This window comes from Loxodonta africana, chromosome 13, assembly GCF_030014295.1.
Source record: "Loxodonta africana isolate mLoxAfr1 chromosome 13, mLoxAfr1.hap2, whole genome shotgun sequence".
NCBI classification, from domain to species: Eukaryota; Metazoa; Chordata; class Mammalia; order Proboscidea; family Elephantidae; genus Loxodonta; species Loxodonta africana.
Window position 1 is genome coordinate 56,285,007 of NC_087354.1, and position 19,770 is coordinate 56,304,776.

General features: G+C 40.4%; 1 protein-coding gene across 6 annotated transcripts; it reads left to right on the top strand.

The window, feature by feature from the left end:
• Positions 1-2,205: 2,205 nt before the first annotated feature.
• GTF2A2 (general transcription factor IIA subunit 2) lies at positions 2,206-18,171 on the top strand. Of its 6 annotated transcripts, none has more exons than XM_003418334.4 (5): positions 2,206-2,337; positions 9,507-9,627; positions 10,342-10,446; positions 15,210-15,336; positions 17,436-18,171. In XM_003418334.4, the coding sequence occupies exons 2-5, from the start codon at positions 9,556-9,558 to the stop codon at positions 17,459-17,461; spliced, it is 330 nt and encodes a 109-aa protein (XP_003418382.1). In that variant the 5' UTR covers positions 2,206-2,337; positions 9,507-9,555; the 3' UTR covers positions 17,462-18,171. The 6 variants fall into 6 exon arrangements, with proteins under 6 accessions (XP_003418382.1, XP_010596316.1, XP_010596318.1 ...); XM_010598014.3 differs by having other exon boundaries at positions 2,217-2,344; XM_010598016.3 differs by lacking the exon at positions 2,206-2,337 and adding an exon at positions 2,370-2,510.
• The last annotated feature ends 1,599 nt before the right edge of the window (positions 18,172-19,770 follow it).

Here is a 19,770-nt window from a genome sequence, read left to right on the forward strand (position 1 = left end):
AGCGCCTGGTAGACTCCACGTGCCGACCTTTTGGTTAGCAGCCATAGGTCTTAACCAGTACGCCACCAGGGTTTCCGTATATATGATAGATCTTCTGATGTCTTGTTTTGAAAACTAAATTAAAAAAAAAAAAAACTCTGTAAAAAATTACATAAAGCACTTGATAACAAATAAAGCACCAGACCAAGAGTTTAATACTATGGTGATAATAGGCTGTAGCAGATAGCTGTCTAATTTTATAAGACATTTGAAAAAGGTTAAAATGTGAATTTGGGGATTTTTATGTGTTTTCACATTCAGTTTGACCAAGGAGGAATGTGTAAAATAACATTAAAAATGATCAGCTACTCCACTGCACTTTTTTTTTTTATATGGACTTTCTAAAGTTACATACCTTAAACGGTTGTTTAAAATTAGTTAGTAAATATTGGTGGTGTTCAGGTCCGCTGCTTTGACACAGCCCGTTGGGGCACCATTCATGCAGAACACAATTTGGAGTTCGCTAGAAACTAATGCACTTTAATATGTATTTCAGAAATACTTTGTTACCACAAGTTCACATGCTGTCATCTAGACAGAATTAATGTACTGTGATCATCTTTACAACTATTCAGATGATGTTGCCTAGACCAGTACTGTCATTTTACAGTGTGAGAGATTCAGTCCTGGTAACTCTGTGTGTAAAATGTTGATGGGGGTCCCTGTAAGAAATACTAGGGCTGATCTGATTTACTAAGGAGATGTAATATTTCATTTCCCTTTGGCCTGTAAAGAATTAAAGTAACGTGTCCTGATTTGTTGCTCATCTTATTTTTGCAACATTAATGACTTCAAATAAATGAATTGGAAATTTTGTTTTTGCCTCATTTTATCACATTTTTCTATTTTCGACTGTGCTACTAATTTTTTACCCTGGATTATCTTGTATGTCTTTCAAATAATTTTAGAACTTTACCCTTGTTTCTCTTTATTTAGTCTGGCTGCACCCTGGTTTAATTGTAAACATTGTCTTATTTGTAATCAAATCTAGTATTTCATGGTTTAGAATTATTTTAATTAGTGGGGAACCCAAGGATGAAATCAGCTCAAAAAATGACTGAAAAATGGCATAATAAGAACCTGTTCAGTTTATAGACCTCCTGGGAGGTTCCAGTGGGTAACACTTGTTTTTGCATTTACTCTATGGGGAACTAACGTACACATTACTGTTTCGTTAATCTACAGTTAGAATACCGTGCAGTGACACTCAGAGGAAATTGGGATTACGTAAACTCGAAATCCTCCACGCATCTGTTCAGTTTATAGACCTCCTGGGAGGTTCCAGTGGGTAACACTTGTTTTTGCATTTACTCAATCAGTATTCATCTACTCAATGGGGAACTCATGTACACATTACTGTTTCCTTTAATCCAGTTAGAATACCATGTGCTGACACTCAAAGGAAATTGGGATTATGTGAACTCAAAATACATATTAAAATATTTGTTCCGCATTAGGTACAAAGTTTTAAATATAAAATATTCCAAATTAAAATTCTTCATCATAAACTGAAAGCTTGCTGGAGCTAAATGAATTGCAGCTCTGTGTTTGAATGGTAAAAGGAATACCCTGCCATTTGTCTTCAATTTGAGTATTGCCGGCCCTATATTTCTTAAATTGGGCATCTAACAGTGGAGATTAGTCCCTAAACATTGTAATTTCCTTATAAACGACCCAACCCTGGTGGCGTACTGGTTAAGAGCTAGGGCTGCTAACCAAAAAGCTCGGCAGTTCGAATCCACCAGGCGCTCCTTGGAAACTATGGCGGAGTTCTACTGTCCTATAGGGTCGCTACGAGTCGGAATCGACTCTACGGCAACAGGTTTCGTTGTTTTCTTGGTTTGTTTAAGCCAGCCTCTTCACCCTGGCTATTGGAAAAGAAAGCTTGTGGGCTGTTCTAATGAGCCCTAGTGGCGCAGTGGTTAAGAGCCCGGCTGTTAACCACAACGGCGGCAGTTCGAATCCACGCTCCTCGGAAACTAAGTTCACCTCTGTCCTAGCGGTCGCACTGAGTCGGAGTTGACCGCAAGGGGTTTGGGTTTTATTTACTTGCTTGACTGTTCCAAGCCACCTCACGCCCCGCTCTCCACACCTGCCCTTCCCGCGCTCGACGTGAGTGGCGGGCGCGAGCGAGAAGAGGGCGGGCCTCCGCCGTGGCGTCACTTCCGGGATCCACGAGCACTTCCGGGTCGTCGCCCAGCTTTGCGGTTTCTGAGGCCGCTGAAGAGGGGGTCTGGGAGGAAGCTCACCTCCAGTTGGGTTTCTGTCGGCCGGCGGCGGGAAGCGCCTTCTCCACAGGTACCGGGTGAGCTGGACCGGGGCGGGGAGAGAGAGCCGGGCCCGCGCTCCCTGCCGACCCCCGAACTGGGCCAGCAGCTGGGCTCTACGAGGGGGCTTGGAGGCCCTTGGTTCGGGTTCGCAGAGTCGGCCTGGTACCGACGTCGCAGCGGGGATGGCCCGGGTCAGTACCGGTAAGGGAGCCGAGCGGCGGAAGGTTTGTCAGCGGGGCGCCCAAGCGTACCCCCCGCAGCTGAGCGCACCTGGGAGGGCGTCGGCGCCGCACGGTCTCTAGCCAGGTGACTGTCTTCAGGCGCCCAGGTCGGCGACTCGGGCGTGTGTGCTTGTTTGTTGCGGAATTTGCAGGGAGTCATTCCAGAAATGTCTCCTTCCTGTGCTTCCCGCGTGTTTGAAGTTTGCCTTCCAACTTCTTCAGGAGAACTCCGACAAAGGAAGGGATTTAAACTGGGCTGTTTGATCAGGAAGGACTATGGCTGTTTAATCACCTCCGAATTGGTAGCCTTTTAAGTTAAATTTCTGAACTGCAAAATGAGGTAGTACTAAGTTTCGGTGGCTATTACCATCTAAAATATTTGAACACTTCGCAAGGAATTTTTAAGAATGTAAGATCATGGAATCATTAATTCAACAAATGTTTAGATGGCTTATGTCAAATGAAAGATGACACAAGATTTTGTACTCCTACTTGGTGAATTTTTTCTCTGCGGGTTGGGACCTCTCTTTTCTTGGCCTTTTGACCCTCCTTTTTTTTTTTTTTTTTAACCTCCCAACCGCCCCCCCCTCCCTCGACACACCCCATACTTCCTTTCAGATATCTCTGGCCTTCACTGGTTTATTGAACAATTGCTTATTTGGCACCTACTGTGTATCCAGTGGAAACCCTGGTGGCATAGTGGTTAAGTGCTACGGCTGCTAACCAAAAGGTTGCCAGTTCGAATCCACCACGCACTCCTTGGAAACTCTGTGGGGCAGTTCCACTGTGTCCCATAGAGTCACTATGAGTCGGTTTTGGTTTTGGTTTTATGTATCCAGTACGGTTCTAAGTGCCTGGTTTTTCCTTAGGGAACCAAACAGACAAAAATCTCTGCCCTTACATAGCTTGTACTCTATTGGAGGATGCATAAAATAAGTAAACTGTATAATGTGTTAGAAGGTGATGGTGCCATCAAAACGTTAGAACAGGATAAGGAGGATGGGGATGTCCCAAAGTGGGGGAAAAGAGCATTCCAGGCAGAAAGAATGAAGGCTCTGGGCCAGGAGCATACCTGTTATGCTCAAGGAATAACAAGGAAATTAGCATATCTGGAGAGGGGGTAAGCATTGGGAACATGAATAGTGGATAAGGTCAGAGGTAATGGATAGCCAGGTTGTTGTTAAGAACTCAGTGAAATGGGAGCCATGGCAGTTCTGAGCAGAAAACAGGCTGCTGAGTTGAGATTAGAGTGGGGGTGGGGGGGGCCGCGGCAAGCATGGAAACAGGAAAACCAGCTAGGAGGCAGTAATCCGTCCAAATGACAGACGATAGTGGTTCACGCCAGGATGGTGAGAAATGGCTGGAGGGTGAGATTGGGGGTATGGGGAGTGGAGTATGATTTCCAAGGTTTTGCCTGAGACCATGGAAGTATGGAGTTACATCAGCTGAGATGGGAAGGGTTACAGGTGGAGTTGGTGGGTACACAGTTGGATCCAGGGGTGAGTTCAGGGAAGAGGTCTGCACTAGTGTGACTGGGAATCAGCAACAATAGTATTCAGGCCCATGAGACCAACTGTTATCACTAAGAAGTGAGTGTAGACAAAAAGCAGCAGTAGACCGGGGACCTTATCCTGGGACAATAAGAGTTCAGAGAGAAGAGACTCAACTAACAAATGATATTCAGTGATCCCATGAGATAAGAGGACAGCCCAAAAAGCATAGTGTCCCAGAAGCCAAGTGAAGATCGTTTCTCAAAGGGGGACGGGGGGGTGATCAGCTGTGCCAGATACTCAAGTCTGGAGAGGATTGAGAATTGAGGATTGGTTTTGGCAATGTCAGTGTTGATCTTGATCTTCTGTTTTCTTTTGAGTTCTGGAGGCCAAAAAGAAGAAAAGAAAAAGGAGTGAGTTTACAAAAAAATAGAAGAAAAGGAATGGGACACTGTTAGGAGTTTTGCTAAAGGGAACAGAGAATGAGGACAGTAGTTGGCAGGGGAAATAGAGATTCTTTCATCTTTTTTAAGATGGGAGTAGTATCCACCTGTTTGCTAGTGAAGATGATCTGGAGAGAGAAGAAATTTGATGGTGAGGGAGAGAAGAAACAATTGAATTGTTGGAACAATATTCTTGAGTGTACTAGAGGGGTAGGACACACTGCACAAGTAGAAGGATTGATTTAGAGAAGAGCTTAGATAGTTCAACTACAGTAACAGGTAGGAAGGTGAAGTATGTGGGTGTAGGTGTTAGAAGGTGGTTAGATGTGGTTGAGAGTCTGGAAGTTTTCGTTGCTTCAGTTTCTTCTATAAAGTAGAAAACTGTCACACTTGGATATTTGTAATATTTGGTAACCACCAAGTTGTTTACTCACACAACAGATATTTACTGAATATATATTACATACTAGGCAGCTGTCCTGGGCGGTAAATATATAATTGTGAACAAAAGTCTCTGCCTCCATGAAGCATATATTTTAGTAGATACTTAGAAATAAGCACATACACGTCAGCTTTGATGATTGGTACGCGTGAAAATAAAGCAGTGTGAGGAGGAGCGGGAGTAATTCGTTTTTATGCATTGGTCATAGAAAACCTTTCTGATAAGGTGACGTTTGAGCAGAGAGGAATGAGATGAGGGCAGATATCTTGGAAGAATGTTCACAGCAAGAAGGACAGTCAGCGCAAGGTCCTTGAAGCAAGAACACGCTCGTCGTATTGAAGAACAGCAAGGAGCCAGTCTGACTGGAGCAGAGTGAGAGGCTGAGCAGAAGCAGCTAAGGTCAGAGGTAGTGGGGGCCCAGGTCACGAAGGTCCTGCAAACCATTTGGAGGACCTTTTTCTGAGTGAGATGAGATGCAGCCATTGGAGGACTTTGGGTAGATGAGTGGTGTGGTTTGACTTAAACTTTTTTTTTTTTTTTATAATTTTTATTGTGCTTTAAGTGAAGGTTTACAAATCAAGTCAGTCTGTCACATTTAAGCTTATATACACCTTACTACATACTCCCATTTACTCTCCCCCTAATGAGTCAGCCCACTCCCTTCTTCCAGTCTCTCCTTTCGTGACCGTTTTGCCAGTTTCTAACCCTTTCTACCCTCCCATCTCCCCTCCAGACAGGAGATGCCAATATAGGCTCAAGTGTCCACCTGATACAAGTAGCTCACTCTTCATCAGCATCTCTCTCCAACCCGTTGTCCAGTTCCTTCCATGTCTGATGACTAGTCTTCGGGAATGGTTCCTGTCCTGGGCCAACAGAAGGTTTGGGGACCATGACCGCCGGGATTCTTCTAGTCTCAGTCAGACCATTAAGTCTGGTCTTTTTATGAGAATTTGGGGTCTGCATCCCACTATTCTCCTGCTCCCTCAGGAGTTCTCTGTTGTGCTCCCTGTCAGGGCAGTCATCGGTTGTGGCCGGGCACCATCTAGTTCTTTAAATATTTTAAAAGGCTCAGTGATTGTTGTGAGGGGCGGTGGTGGGTGGGCAAGGGTAGAAACGGAGAGGAGATCACTTAATGGTCCACTTAGTGACATGACGGTAACTTGGGCAGAGTGGCAGCAATGGAGATGGTAGAAGTTGTCAGATTCTGACTATATTTAGAAGGAAGAGCTGAAAGTATTGCCTGGTAGAGTAGATGTGTGTTGAGAGAGAAAGAAGTTAATGATGACTTAAGGTTTTTGGGCAGTGTTAGTGGAAGATTAGAGTTACTGTTTACTGAGGTGGGCAAGACCGAGGGCAGAGCAGGTTTTGAGGGGTAGTATCAGGAATTTGGGAAACTCTGGTGGTGCAATGGTTAAGAGCTTACAGCTAACCAAAAGGTTGACAGTTCGAATTCACCAGGCACTGCTTGGAAACCCTGTGGGGCAACTTTACTCTGTGAGTTGGAATCGACTCGACGGCAATGAGTTTGGAATTTTTTTTGGTTGTCAGGAATTTGGGTTTTTTTTTAAAATTAAATGTAAAGTTCCTACTTGATATTTCTGATTTAGGAGCCTCAAATTTAATTTTTCAAAAAACCAAATTCCTGATAACCCAAAAAAAAAAAAAACCCAAGCTCATTGCCACAGAGAAAAGATTGAAGTTGTCAAGGATTTCGTTTTTCTTGGATCCACAGTCAGTACCCATGGAAGCAGTAGTCAGGAAATCAAAAGACTCATTGCAGTGGGCAAATCTGCTGCAAAGGACTTCTTTAAAGTGTTGAAAAGCAAAGATGTCACCTTAAATACTAAGGTGCACCTGATCCGAGCCATGGTATTTTCACTTGTATCATATGTATGTGAAAGCTGGACGATGAATAAGGAAGACTGAAGAACTGATGCCTTTGAATTATGGTATTGGTGAAGAATATTGAATATACCATGGACTGCCAAAAGAATGAACAAATGTGTATTGGAAGAAGTACAACCAGAATGCTCCTTAGAAGCGAGGACGGTGAGACTGTGTCTTACATACTTAGGACATGTATGTAAGTAGGGATCAGTCCCTGGAGAAGGACATCATGCTTGGTAAAGTACAGGGTCAGTGAAAAAGAGAAAGACCCTCAATGAGATGGATCAACATAGTGGCTACAACAATGGGCTAAAGCATAACAATGATTCTGAGCATGACACAGGACCAGGCAGTGTTTCATTCTGTGGCACATAGTGTCGCTATAAGTTGGAGCCGACTCAACAGCCCCTAACAACAACAACACTTGATGTTTTCATCTGTTGTCAAGTAGGCAGTTTTATATGTGGGTCCAATGGAAGAAGTAAGAGCTGGATATATAAATGTGGGAGTCATCAGCAGATGTTGTGTGCCATTGAACCTGTTCTGACTCACAGTGACCCTGTGTGACAGAGTAGAACTGCACTGTAGGATTGTGTTTTTTTAAATCTTTACAGGAGTGGATTGCCAGGTCTTTTCTTCTGCAGAGCAGCTGGTGGGTTCGAACTGCCAACCTTTCAGCTAGCAGCCAAGCACTTAAACATTGCACCACCAGGGCTCCTCATCAGCAGATAAATTTAAACTCATAAACTCTGTCCTATAAGGTCGCTATGAGTCGGAATTGACTCGACAGCACTGGGTTTTTTTTTTTTTTAAGCCTGGATGTGATAACCCAGGAGTAAAATGCTTACAGAAGACATCAGAAGCCTTCAGCCACTTCCATAGTTAGAAGTCAGGAAGCTGAGGAGGAAGCAGCAGAAGAAAACAAGAAGTGTAGGAGTACCTGAGGTGGGAGGAGAGAACTGAGGGTGATGTCCCACAAGCCAGACAAATGTTTTAAGAAGGCAGACATGACTTACAGTGTCACGTGTTACAGATAAGGTATGTAATTTGAAAACTGACTGTTACTTTGCTGATTTTTACCTGGTGATTATTCCTCAAACATTTCTCCTCCTCTACATTTCTAGACTAAATGTGCTATGAGGTCAGTGATTTTCTGACATGTAGTAGAAGTTCAGTAAATATTTCTTAAATCTGTACTACTGCCACGCTCGTCCAGCCCTTGGCCCTCTCGTCTGTTTCTAATCTTGCCTTCAAATACATTCGTCACATTGCTGCCCATTTGGCTGACCATTCCTGCCTAAAATGCTTCAGTGGCTCCCCACTACCTGCGATGTAAAATCCTGGCACAAGTCCATCCATACTGTTTTTTCAGCCTCATCTCCTACCACTCCCTGTTCATTGTTATGCCCTAATGCACAGAACAGTTTATAGTTCTCTCCACAAACCTTATTATTTCATCCTTTTATTACCTTGTTTTTGTTAGGTGCTGTCCAGTCAGTTCCGACTCATAGCGACCCTGTATATAACAGAACGAAACTCTGCCCAGTCTTGTGCCATCCTCACAATCATTGTTATGCTTGAGCCCATTTTTGCAGCCACTGTGTCCATCCATCTTGTTGAGGGTCTTCCGCTGACCGTCTGTCTACTTTACCAAGCATGTTCATCTCCAGGGACTGGTCCCTCCTGATAACATGCCCAGAGTACATGAGACTAAGTCTCACTGTCCTTGCTTTTAAGGAGCATTCTGGCTGTACTTCTTCCAAGACAGATTTGTTCATTCTTCTGGCAGTTGTGGTATATCGAATATTCTTCGCCAACACCATAATTCAGAGGCATCAGTTCTTGTTTGGTATTCCTTATTCATTGTCCATCTTTCTCATGCATATGCAGCAGCTCAAAATACCATGGCTAGGGTCAGGTGCACCTTAGTCCTCAAAGTGACGTCTTTGTTTTTTTAACACTTCAAAGAGTTCTTTTGTAGTAGTTTTGCCCGTTGGAATACGTTGTTTGATTTCTTGACTGCTTCTTCCGTGGGCATTGATGGTGGGTTAAGTAAAATGACATCCTTGACAGCTTCAGTATTTTCTCCATTTATCATGATGTTGCTTATTGGTCCAGTTGTGAGGATTTTTGTTTTCTTTATGTTGAGACATAGTCCATACTGAAGGCTGCTGTTTTTGATCTTCATCAGTGTTCCAAGTCCTCTTCGCTTTCAGTAAGCAAGGTTGTGTCATCTGTACATCACAAGTTGTTAATGGGTCTTCCTCCTGTCCTGATGTTGCATCCTTCTTCACGTAATCCGGGTTCTCGGATTATTTGCTCAGCATACAGATTGAATAGGTATGGCGAAATGATACAACCATGACACACACCTATGCTCTGTGACTGTACTCAGCCTATTCTTTAAGCCTAGAATGACCAGGCAGCATATCATTGAGTTACACAGAAGTTCACTGTGACTCCGAGCCAAGCTGATGGTGCATAACTGCAACTACTTACTGTGTAAAGGAGTATCAACATCTGGGTCAAAATTAGAGAAATAAGTAACTAGAAAAATCATTTTTAAATATTCCTTGTAATTCTAAAATTATTATATGGTAATTTGCAATTACTAAGAATTGCAACAGTATGTATCAGAATATATGAAGTAGCCTTATTATATACGTAATTTATAATGTTATAATCTTTTAAACACTTTTATATTCAATTTTTAGGACATCAATGCAAGCCTGAATAAGAAAAACAGCTTCTTCCACCTAAGCCATGGCATATCAGTTATACAGAAATACCACTTTGGGAAACAGTCTTCAAGAGAGCCTAGATGAGCTCATACAGGTGGGAGACTAACATCACATGTTTTTACTTAGATGGATCTCTAATTATTCTGGCCATACCCCCAAGAGACATTAGGTAAAATAACTTGGACTGTTTGACCCAGCAAGTCAGTCTCACTGACTAAACATACAGCCTCAGGGTCCTGTCCTGACTACAAGACGCTCATGACGCTGCCCTAACCACAGGCCATGAGATAACTGTCCAGTTTAATAAGTAAGTAAAGTCTTCTAAGATTTAAATCAGAATTTTGAATATTTATTTCAGTATTTGGAGAATTAACCTTTTTACATAGACCTCCTATCTGAGAACATAGTATTTCCGTTTAGATATGTTTTATGGGCTTCGATAAGATTTATTAGGTTTTCAGTTGTTTGTTTAGTATAGGTTCTGTGTTTTTCACTTAGAAGAAACTTGGTTCCTTCAATTTGTTGAATGCCTCTTTCTAGACACTGAAGGAAAGACAGACAAAATTTTATTCTGGCTTTGTGACATCACTGCATGTTTCCTTTTCAAAATTATTCTTGTGTCAAGATACTGCAAAAAATATTTTCAGGCTTTGCTTCCTGACATTTATGGCAAAGGAGAATAAGGAATTCTAGTTTAGAGGTCCTGGTTAAGCAGAGTTAAATTTTCAATGATAATTCATACTTCTTTATTTTTTTAAGTCTTTAATGTTCTTCCCTAAGAAGACTTACTACCTTTACTTTTTCTCAGTCTCAACAGATCACCCCACAGCTTGCCCTTCAAGTTCTCCTTCAGTTTGATAAGGCCATAAATTCAGCACTGGCTCAGAGGGTCAGGAACAGAGTCAATTTCAGGGTAAGGATATTTTCCTAAATCTAGAAGCCTACACCAGTGGTTTTTACAAACAGTGCTTTTTAGGGCCCCTATGTGACGCTCATCCATTGAATGTGAGATACCGAGTTGTGTTTAGATTTTTATTTCATCGTTTGACAAATCAGTCTGTGTATGTTTGACTGCCTTCCCTGAAGAGTTACTGAGATTTCAAACACCTGAAACATTATCTGCAGGACTGAAGGTAAGTGGTAGAGTGATCGCTAAGGCTTCGTTATGTTTTTCAGACACTGACCTTCACCCAATCCAAGGAAGTACAGAGTCATTTCTAGAAACTTCATGTTGCCTCCCACCTTCTCTTAGGTCACCTGACGTACAAATATATGAGCTCGCAGTAGGTAATGGTCTATTCTGGTAGCTGGTGAGACGTGGTCTCGTTGATACCTTGAACAACCATCCAGAACTGAACAAAATTCTCCTTCTATTTGATGGTTAAAAAATAAATGCCCACTGCAAGAACCGTGGTGGAACGCCACATTATGATATTGGCAGGGTCATAAAACATTAAAATATATAATGATAACTGGGATAAAAAACGTATTAAAAGATTAAAGGTGTAATCAACCTATGAAAAGAACTTAAATGTTACCTTATACTTCCAGGAACCTTCATGTGTTTTATTTGTTTGGTGTTTTTGTGTCATGCTCTTTTGACATTTGTTAGCTCAAAAGTTATGTTGATGAAAAATGCAAAAGAAAAATTTAATTTTTACTCAACAGACATTTGAGGACCTATTACATGCCAATCATTGTTCTACATATTAGGAACACCGAGGTGAACAAAGCAGACAAGGCCCCGTGTGACAGTAGTGAAGGGATAATATCTGCATGTCTTTTGTGTTCACGTGAATAAGTCTCTCTCATTTATCGGCTTCACATGCCTAAAAACTGATCTGAAGTAAATGGAGTCTAAGACTTTAACATTTGACCAGTGAATTGTTGGAAGTTTTTACAATGACGATTCTGGTAAAATTCATTTGGTTTTGTTGGTATAATCATGTAGAAATCTGTTCAGTTTGTCATTTTAAAACATCTTTAAATTGATTCATGTTCATAAATAAGCCCATGCCCATGTAGAAAATTTGTTCAACTCCTTATTGGAGTCAGTAAGACTTACAAAACCTGAATAGCCTTCTAGTTGCTATATTGTAGGTTTCTGGTTTGGATCTATTTTGTTAGAATTAAAGGTAATTTGACATTTGCATTTCTCTTGAACAGTGTTTTGTCTGTTTTCAAAAGCTGAAATTAATTCCTCAGTCTTGACCAGGACTTACTTTTCCATCCTTGCTTTTTCTTTTCCCATCTCTGATACTTCAGTGCAGGCCTTCATCACCCTGCGCTTCTGGGTTACGGCGAACTTGGTCGATTTTAAGTCAAGAATATTTGCAAATAGGCTTCATTTTAGCTTGGTGTATATGGCACAGACAAAAGAGATAATACTTTGGTAATACCTAATCTTCAAAGCTGTACTGCTGAATGACATTTAAATATGTATTTTGCTTTATAATAATTTTTACTGGCCTACCAATACGATGAAAAGCCCATTGAAAGAATAGAATAATCTTATATAGCATGTTAATTATTTTAATCCTTAGCTTATTTGAATAAGTGATATGAGTAATCTAACATAATTTATATGAATAAGGGAGATTATTTAGAAAAATGTTAAAAGATGAAATCTAGATTATAAGAGGTAAGACTTTAATAATTTGTGTGTTGAAATTTATTTGTAATAAAGTTAAAATCTATTTATCAAGGGCCTTCAGCCGAATTAAATTTTAGGGAGAAAATTCAGGTGGAACTAAGATGTATAACTAGACTTCTAAAGAACCATGGTATGCTTTTGAGAGAATATATGCCCCCAGGTAAAATAAGAGTAATGATTAAATGTTACTAGTACTGAGCTTCAAACTAATTAATCAAACATTAAAACATTTAAAGATCAAGAAAAATAGCCCTGTACTGACAGTTTTCCTTTTTCCTATCTCTGTTTTGATGTTTCTACAATGAACATGTATTATTTAACTTTTTAAGATATTAATTTTAATTTTTTTAAAGAGTGTTGCCTAGTTGTGGATAGATGTAAAAAAATATGTATTTATTAAAGATGCCTTGAATATACAATTTGGCCAAATGATTGACTGTTAAAATCAGTATTTGGCCAAAACCAAATATTATCATATAAAAGGAACTTCTTGAATATAAAAAATCTAAAATTTTACTTTTTAACATTTGTTAGCTCAAAAGTTATCTAGTTGGTGCACTCTCTTAATTATCAATGTATTTCTTTAAATATTGGAAAGTTTTTAATAGTTGTGTAAATAAGATTAACAGCTTTGTTGTGTAACATTTTAGGTGCGCAGTAAAATTAATGGAATATATGTATTTATACTCCGGTTAAATAGAATTCCAACATGTAAGGTATAAGCAGATTTTTCACTTGAAGCCACGTCTAAAATGCCTTGTATCTGAAGGCGAATAGTCATACACTAGCCATGAATCCCAGTGACGTGCCTTGTTCACATCACTGATCACTGACGCAGCTGACACTACGGGATCGTTGGTCACACATGTTGAGGGATGCCAGAGATGAACATTGAGGTTGGCATTTGGCTGTTTTTTGCCTTCCAAGGCTCAAATTACAGCCAATGAGCAAATCTAATTTAGTGTATTTTTTTTAATTTACAATTTTGTGTCTTTTTCCATTTAACATGTCATAGGTGGTTTGTCGAACATTAATTTCTCACCACTCCACCGGAACCACCCTTACTGCTTTATCTAACACACAATTTGTAATACTGTTGATTATTCTCTTTTTTGAAACCCGTTCTTCCTTGAACCAGATCCTATCCTAACTTTTCTATTCTCTGATGCCTCCCTCTCATCTCCTTTGTGGTTCTTTTCCATCTCTGCCCATCACTTAATTGTTGGCATTCCTTAGAGTTATCTAGGGCACCTCTACATCCTCTCCTTGACTGTTCTCATCCAACCTCATGGTTTTAGCTAAATTCAATATGTTCTGTCTCTCATGCTTTCTCCTAAACTCCAACTGCTTATTGGATATCATTACTTGGATATATCTCAAACTCAAGTCCCAAATTTTAATTTTCCTCCTGAAGCGACTTTGTCTGTGAATGCATTGTTAGTGGTGCCAAAACCTTGAGAGTTACTTTAGATCCATCTCTCCCCACCGCAACCAACTATATCTAGTTGTCAAGTCCTGTCAATTCTACCTCCTAACGCCTCTCCAGTTCTCTTGATGACCTTGCTACTGGTGTAGCAAAGTCACTTTTACTTCTCCAATTCAGATTCAGCCAGCTAAGATGCCTCAGCCTCTCAAGGGGTCTCCCTACATGGTCATCTTCTCCTCTAATCCATTCTTTAAGCTGTCACCAAAAAGGCAAATCCGATCCTGTGACTCCTGCTTCACACCCTTCATGGACCTCCCAGGGCTCCTAGGGTGGGACTCTGCACGGTCTCCTCCACCTGAGAGCCGGCTCACACCTTCTGTCCTGGGAGCCTCCTGCCCTGTTCTAGCTCTTTCTCTTCCTCTCCGCTGTCCCACCTCTCGCCCGATTAACTCTTAATCGTTCTTCAGGACTCAACTTACACTTCACCTTGTCTGAGAGACTGTCTCTGCCCTGTGTCCTCCATACCCTCAGTGCCCGGCTGTGCCCCATTGTACTCGCTGAGTTACCTCCACAGCACTGTGACACTGTCGTGTCCTCAGTCATTCTCACTGTACAACAGTTAGATTGAATCCAATTTTTGCTGTTAAAATTACCCTGCAGGGAACATTTTTGTGCTTGATGCTTTTTTCTGAACTGCAGATTATTTTTTAGGCATGTAAATGACTCCCCACATAACTAAAGTTCACGGGTGAGCGTGTGTGTGTTTGTGTCGCACGGTATTGATTGTATGCTGTTGTCTGTTCTCGCACTTCCACCACACTCTCCAAAATTTTCCAGCTTCTAAAAAAGAACTTTTTATTAATTATAAGAATGTCAGTTGCGTGGGACAATAAACGTTAGTCTTAGTGGCTGATACAATAATGCATCTAAGCAAATCACAAGGTTAAAATTAATTTCATTGTTTCTCAGAAAGCCCTGCTTCTGAAAAGTTCAGAGAATTAACATACACATAAATATAAATAAGTAGTAGTTGTGTGCCATCGATTCGACCCCATGCCCCTAGAGTTTTCTAGGCTGTAATCTTTACGAAAGCAGATCGCCTGGTCTTTTTCCCACAGAGCCCACTGAGTGGGTTCGAACTGCCAAACTTTTTTGGTTAGCAGCCAAGTGTATAACCTTTTGCCCCCAGGGCTCCTTTGAATGAGTACATAGCTTTTAAAGTGTTTTTTATAAAAGATTCGATGAGCTTTTGCAGTGCAGCCACATGAGGGCAGTAGAAATACAAAAATTCAAGTTTCCACTGGGTTTTTCTTCAGATTTCAAGTAAGTAATTTGCAGGCTCTACAGGGCTGAAAATAGTCCACTAACTAAAATATTGTTGAACTCTTCCCTTAGTAAGTTTATCTAAGATTTGTGTGTGTGTGTTTTGATTAAAATGTGATATTATTAAAATTAAGGAAAATCTTAAGCTAAGTATTAAATAAGCATACCTGTACTGTTATCAATTGTGTACTTGGTAGCTGAGTTCTGTTACACTGGAGAAAAATGTGAGAAAAAAAACACTCTTCATGGTATGTCTAAATGTTTTGTTTTAAAGGGCTCTCTAAATACATACAGATTCTGCGATAATGTGTGGACTTTTGTTTTGAATGATGTTGAATTCAGAGAGGTGACAGAGCTTATTAAAGTGGATAAAGTGAAAATCGTAGCCTGTGATGGTAAAAGTAAGTGTTTGCCTCATTACTGTGAAAGCCAAACTCCTTGAAATGTTGTTTTTATGAATCTTTAGAAAACCTTTATCTGAAAAGCCTCCCTGTAGAAACCTGGCACCTGTCTCAGCTAGCGTCTGAATCCAGGTCTCACACAGTCCTCTGTGACATTAGCATGTACGTTGCACATGACAGGTAGGCTGCCCCCAGAGTTGAGTTTGCGTGAGGGGGAAATAAGCCCATTAATAAGCTTTTCTTCCTTGTTTCCCTTACAGATGTTAAATGTATATCAACCTTTTCACAACCACGTTTTTCTTTAAAGAAATGTTGATTAATTTTGACAATTTATCCCGCGATTTTTGTGTTACTAGATACTTACACATTTTACATTTTTTAAAAGTGATCATTTAGTTAACCATAAAACCCTGTCAGCCGTGATGGCCAGTGGCGGTCTGTCACGCCTGAGCAGGTGTAGTCGCCACAGCAGACCCAGAGCTTGTTCAGACCCTCAGGTGCTTTGGAAGCTGCATGTCCTGCTTTCTACTCTGTAGTGAGTGCTTTCCTTTTTGCTAATTATATTTTAAACATATGCTTACTTTACTGTATTTTCTGAACCTTTTGTGTTTAAAGCAGCTATTCCTGAAATTAAATAGAGAAGACTGCCATTCTCCAGGAAAGGGAGTTTTGAAAAGGAAAAAACAAACGTAGAGAGTAATACCTACCATTTCTCAGATAATTGATTGAATTTTTTGTTTTATATATGTTGGATTTCAAAAGGAATAACTAATCATTGAAGAAATGTAGAGAATAACAGAAAAGCACACAGAAGAAAAAAATATGTAACATCACCTATAGATAACTTACCACTTTTAATATTATATTGCATAACCTTTTAGTCTTTTATGTAAATGTTTTTTCCAGTAGTGTGTATGTGTGTCTATACACACATTTATAAATATATCATTTTTCATACATAAGGCATTAACTGGTCTTAAATGTCATTTTTAATGGCTGTGTAAAATTAATACCTTTAGCCCTTTTTAAAGAAATACCCTGTTCTAGGTGTCAGAAAGTCTCAAAAGTCTCAGAAAGTTACAGTGATTTGTACCTTTCAGAGGGTTAATTAGGAGCAGTCATTCTAAGAACTTCAGACATGGATGACTTTTTAATGTAGTCATCAGACACTTAGGTAGTTTTTGTCGTTACAACAAGGAGCAATGTAAGTGAGAAGTGAGTAAAGAAGGTCTCTGAGCAACCTGAGCAACATCAGTGTCCATGTGAGGTCTGTTTTACTCCCAGGAGCTCCCATCTCAGGGTCCTTGGAGTGTATTACCTTTGCTTAAAGGTGAAAGGTTATTCGTTTTTCCAAACCCCAGTGGAGGAGAAGTAGCAAATCTGCCATGCCTGTCCCAGTGGCTTCTGAGGGGCCTCTCCCTCTGACAGCACAGTGTAGTGATGGATCGTCAAAGGAAAACCTCCTGGAGTACTCAAGGAAAGCTTACGTTGTGTTGTATCTACTCTGCATCAGCAGAAAAGAGTGAAACCTTAGCAATTTTTCTCCAAATTTAAAATATAAATGGTTTGGTGTTTACAGACAGGTGAGTTTGAATAGTTAAGAAAATACCGTTCATCAGCGATGCCAGATAAATGAAGTGCCGCCATAAAGTAAGCACATTTCGTTCCAGAAGTCAGCTTTCTGGAACAACGTTGAGTTCCCAGTAAAGAAGCTAGTATTTGCATGTTTCTTATCAAGACCTGTCTTTAAATACAACTCTCTTCTAATTAATTTGTTACGGTTCTTTTTTGATTTAAAAATTGGGGACCAGTAGAGGACCTAGGAAAAAAACATGGTTATGTAACAGTTATATGAACAAAATGTAGTGAACAAGGTTTTTCTCTAGCATAGATGTGGAGAGGTAAGCGTGTCTTGTTTAAGTCCTCAGATACTTCCGTCATCAGCTTCCCCCTTCGTCCTTGTCTCCTTTTCTCCCTACCCCACAGCACACCACTACCACCATTAGTCCCTGTTGTGTGTATATGTTTCAGTATATTTTTTAAATATTTCAATTTAAAATTAAGTTCCTTGAATTCACTCTCTCTCTTCTGTTTTCTAGATACTGGCTCCAGTACTACAGAATGAATAGAAAAAAATGGCTTTTTTATTCCATCTCTCTTATTATTCACCGCTTTTTGAAGAGAAGCATAGAAGAGACTTTTTATTTATTCTAGCGATGCAGAAATGACTACATTCTGCTGTAGTGTCAGAATTCCAGTAGCCTCGTGTATCACCTTTATTATACCGCATGAAGAAACTTAACTTTTTTTTAATGACAAATCAGAAGTTGTTGCCTTCTACAAACATTCTTTAATAAACTCATTTTAAAACGTAAACTGAGTAATAACTGGTGGAGCTGTTAAGCTAGTAATAGGATATTTTGTAAGCATTTCTTTAATGTGATAAAATACATAAAACCAAAAATTTGCCCTTTTGACCATTTTTAAGTATACAATTCAGTTACGTTAATTACATTCACCATGTTGTGAAACTGTCGCCACTGTCCATTTCCAAGAGCTTTACATCCCCCCAAGCAGGAACACAGTGCCCCTCAAGCAGCAGCTCCCCGCTCTTGCCCTGCCCCAGCTCCTGGCGACCACTGGTGAACTTTCGCCTCTGCATTTGCCCCTTCTGGATAGTGGTGAGCATCCGGTTCCTTGCGAGGGAAATTAGAAAAACGCACCCATTTTAGCAGCCCTGTTTTATCACTTGCAACTTTTTCTGAATGCATTAGCAAAGGCAAAAGAAAATTCTGTATAGAATTTTACCTAGAAAAGCGTTTTTTTTTTTTTTTTAAGTACAAAACCAGAGTAATCATTGGTGTGAAAAGCCTACTAAGAAATGTAACTCAATTAGGAAAAGTTAGACAGTCTTTAGACAAGTTCCATAGCCAAAAGAAAACCAAAAACTTACTCCCAGCGACATACAGTGGTGTCAATAAGACATGTAAATTATTCCTTGAATTGGCCATACTCAAGTGTCGTACATTTTAAAATGATCTAAATTTTACCAATTGTTAGACTTCTCAATAAAAAGTTCTCGTAAAGGTATGACTTTTGTTTTCGTATCTTTGTGTACTTGAGGGAAAGAGGTTTCCCTTATCAACCCGGGAATTATAATAATGTAGCATTTCTAAAATATCAGGGAGAGTATCAGTTACCAGGTGGAGTGACTGGAATTTAGCAGCTGACTATAGATGGCTCTGGAGCCCTGGTGGCGCAGTGGTTAAGACCTCAGCTGCTAACCAAAAAGTCGACAGTTTGAATCCACCAGCTACTGCTTGGAAACCCTATGGGACAGTTCTCTGTTTTGTAGGGTAGCTATGAGTCGGACTCAACGGCAATCCGATTTTAGTTTTTTATAGATGGATCCAGAAAGACTGGCCCCGTTTGTCATTTAGTTGTTCGTAGGTACCATCAAGTCGCTTCCGACTCAGCAACCATACGCACAACAGAACGAAACACTGCCCAGTCCTGCACCATCCTTACAATCGTTAAGCTTGAGCTCGTTGCAGCCACTGTGTCAGTCCACCTCGTTGAGGGTCTTCCTCTTTTCCGTTCACCCTGTACTTTGCCAAACATGATGTCTTTCTCCAGGGACTGACCCCTCCTGACAACATGTCCAAAGTATGTAAGACGCAGTCTCGCCATCCTTCTAAGGAGCGTTCTGGTTGTACTTCTTCCAAGACAGATTTGTTCTTTTGGCAGTCCATGGTATATTCAATATTTTTCGCCCACACCACAATTCAAAGGCATCAGTTCTTCAGGCTTCCTTATTCATTGTCCAGCTTTCACATGCATATGATGTGACTGAAAATACCATGGCTTGGGTCAGGCGCACCTTAGTCTTCAAGGTGAAGTCTTTGCTTTTCAACACTTTAAAAAGGTCCTTTGCAGCAGATTTACCCAATGCAATGCATCATTTGATTTTTTGAGTGCTGCTTCATGGCTGTTGATTGTGGATCCAAGTAAAATGAAATACTTGACAACTTCAATCTTTGTTTATCGTGATGTTGCTCATTGGTCCAGTTGTAAGGGTTTTTGTTAAGTAATTTAGTAATAGCAGGCTACTGGCAGCCCCATCCTGTGGTCAGCCCCAGTTCAGCATGCTTAGAGTGGTAGCATGTAAACAGGAAGCGTCACTTTTTTCCTCTGCTGAGATAATACAGTTGGTAATCTTCAGCAAAAGAGCTTTTCATAAACCTATTAAAATGGTGACCAAATCTTTATATTGCGCACAGTCCCCCTTCTTCACGTTGAAGAATTGTGTAGTGAGTGTGATCATGGTTAAGCACCCAAAGCTGAAATCTGACCTACTTGACAGCATAGAAATGAAACTTTGGACGATGATACCAACATGACTGACTATATTATGTGTGAGACAGTGCTACTCAC

Excerpts from the sequence above, each read along its gene's own strand:
- GTF2A2 (XM_003418334.4), top strand. The coding sequence starts at position 9,556 with ATGGCATATCAGTTATACAGAAATACCACTTTGGGAAACAGTCTTCAA. Across the intron at positions 9,628-10,341 it reads GCCTAGATGAGCTCATACAG|TCTCAACAGATCACCCCACA; the intron begins GTGGGAGACTAA and ends ACTTTTTCTCAG. Across the intron at positions 10,447-15,209 it reads GGAACAGAGTCAATTTCAGG|GGCTCTCTAAATACATACAG; the intron begins GTAAGGATATTT and ends TTTGTTTTAAAG.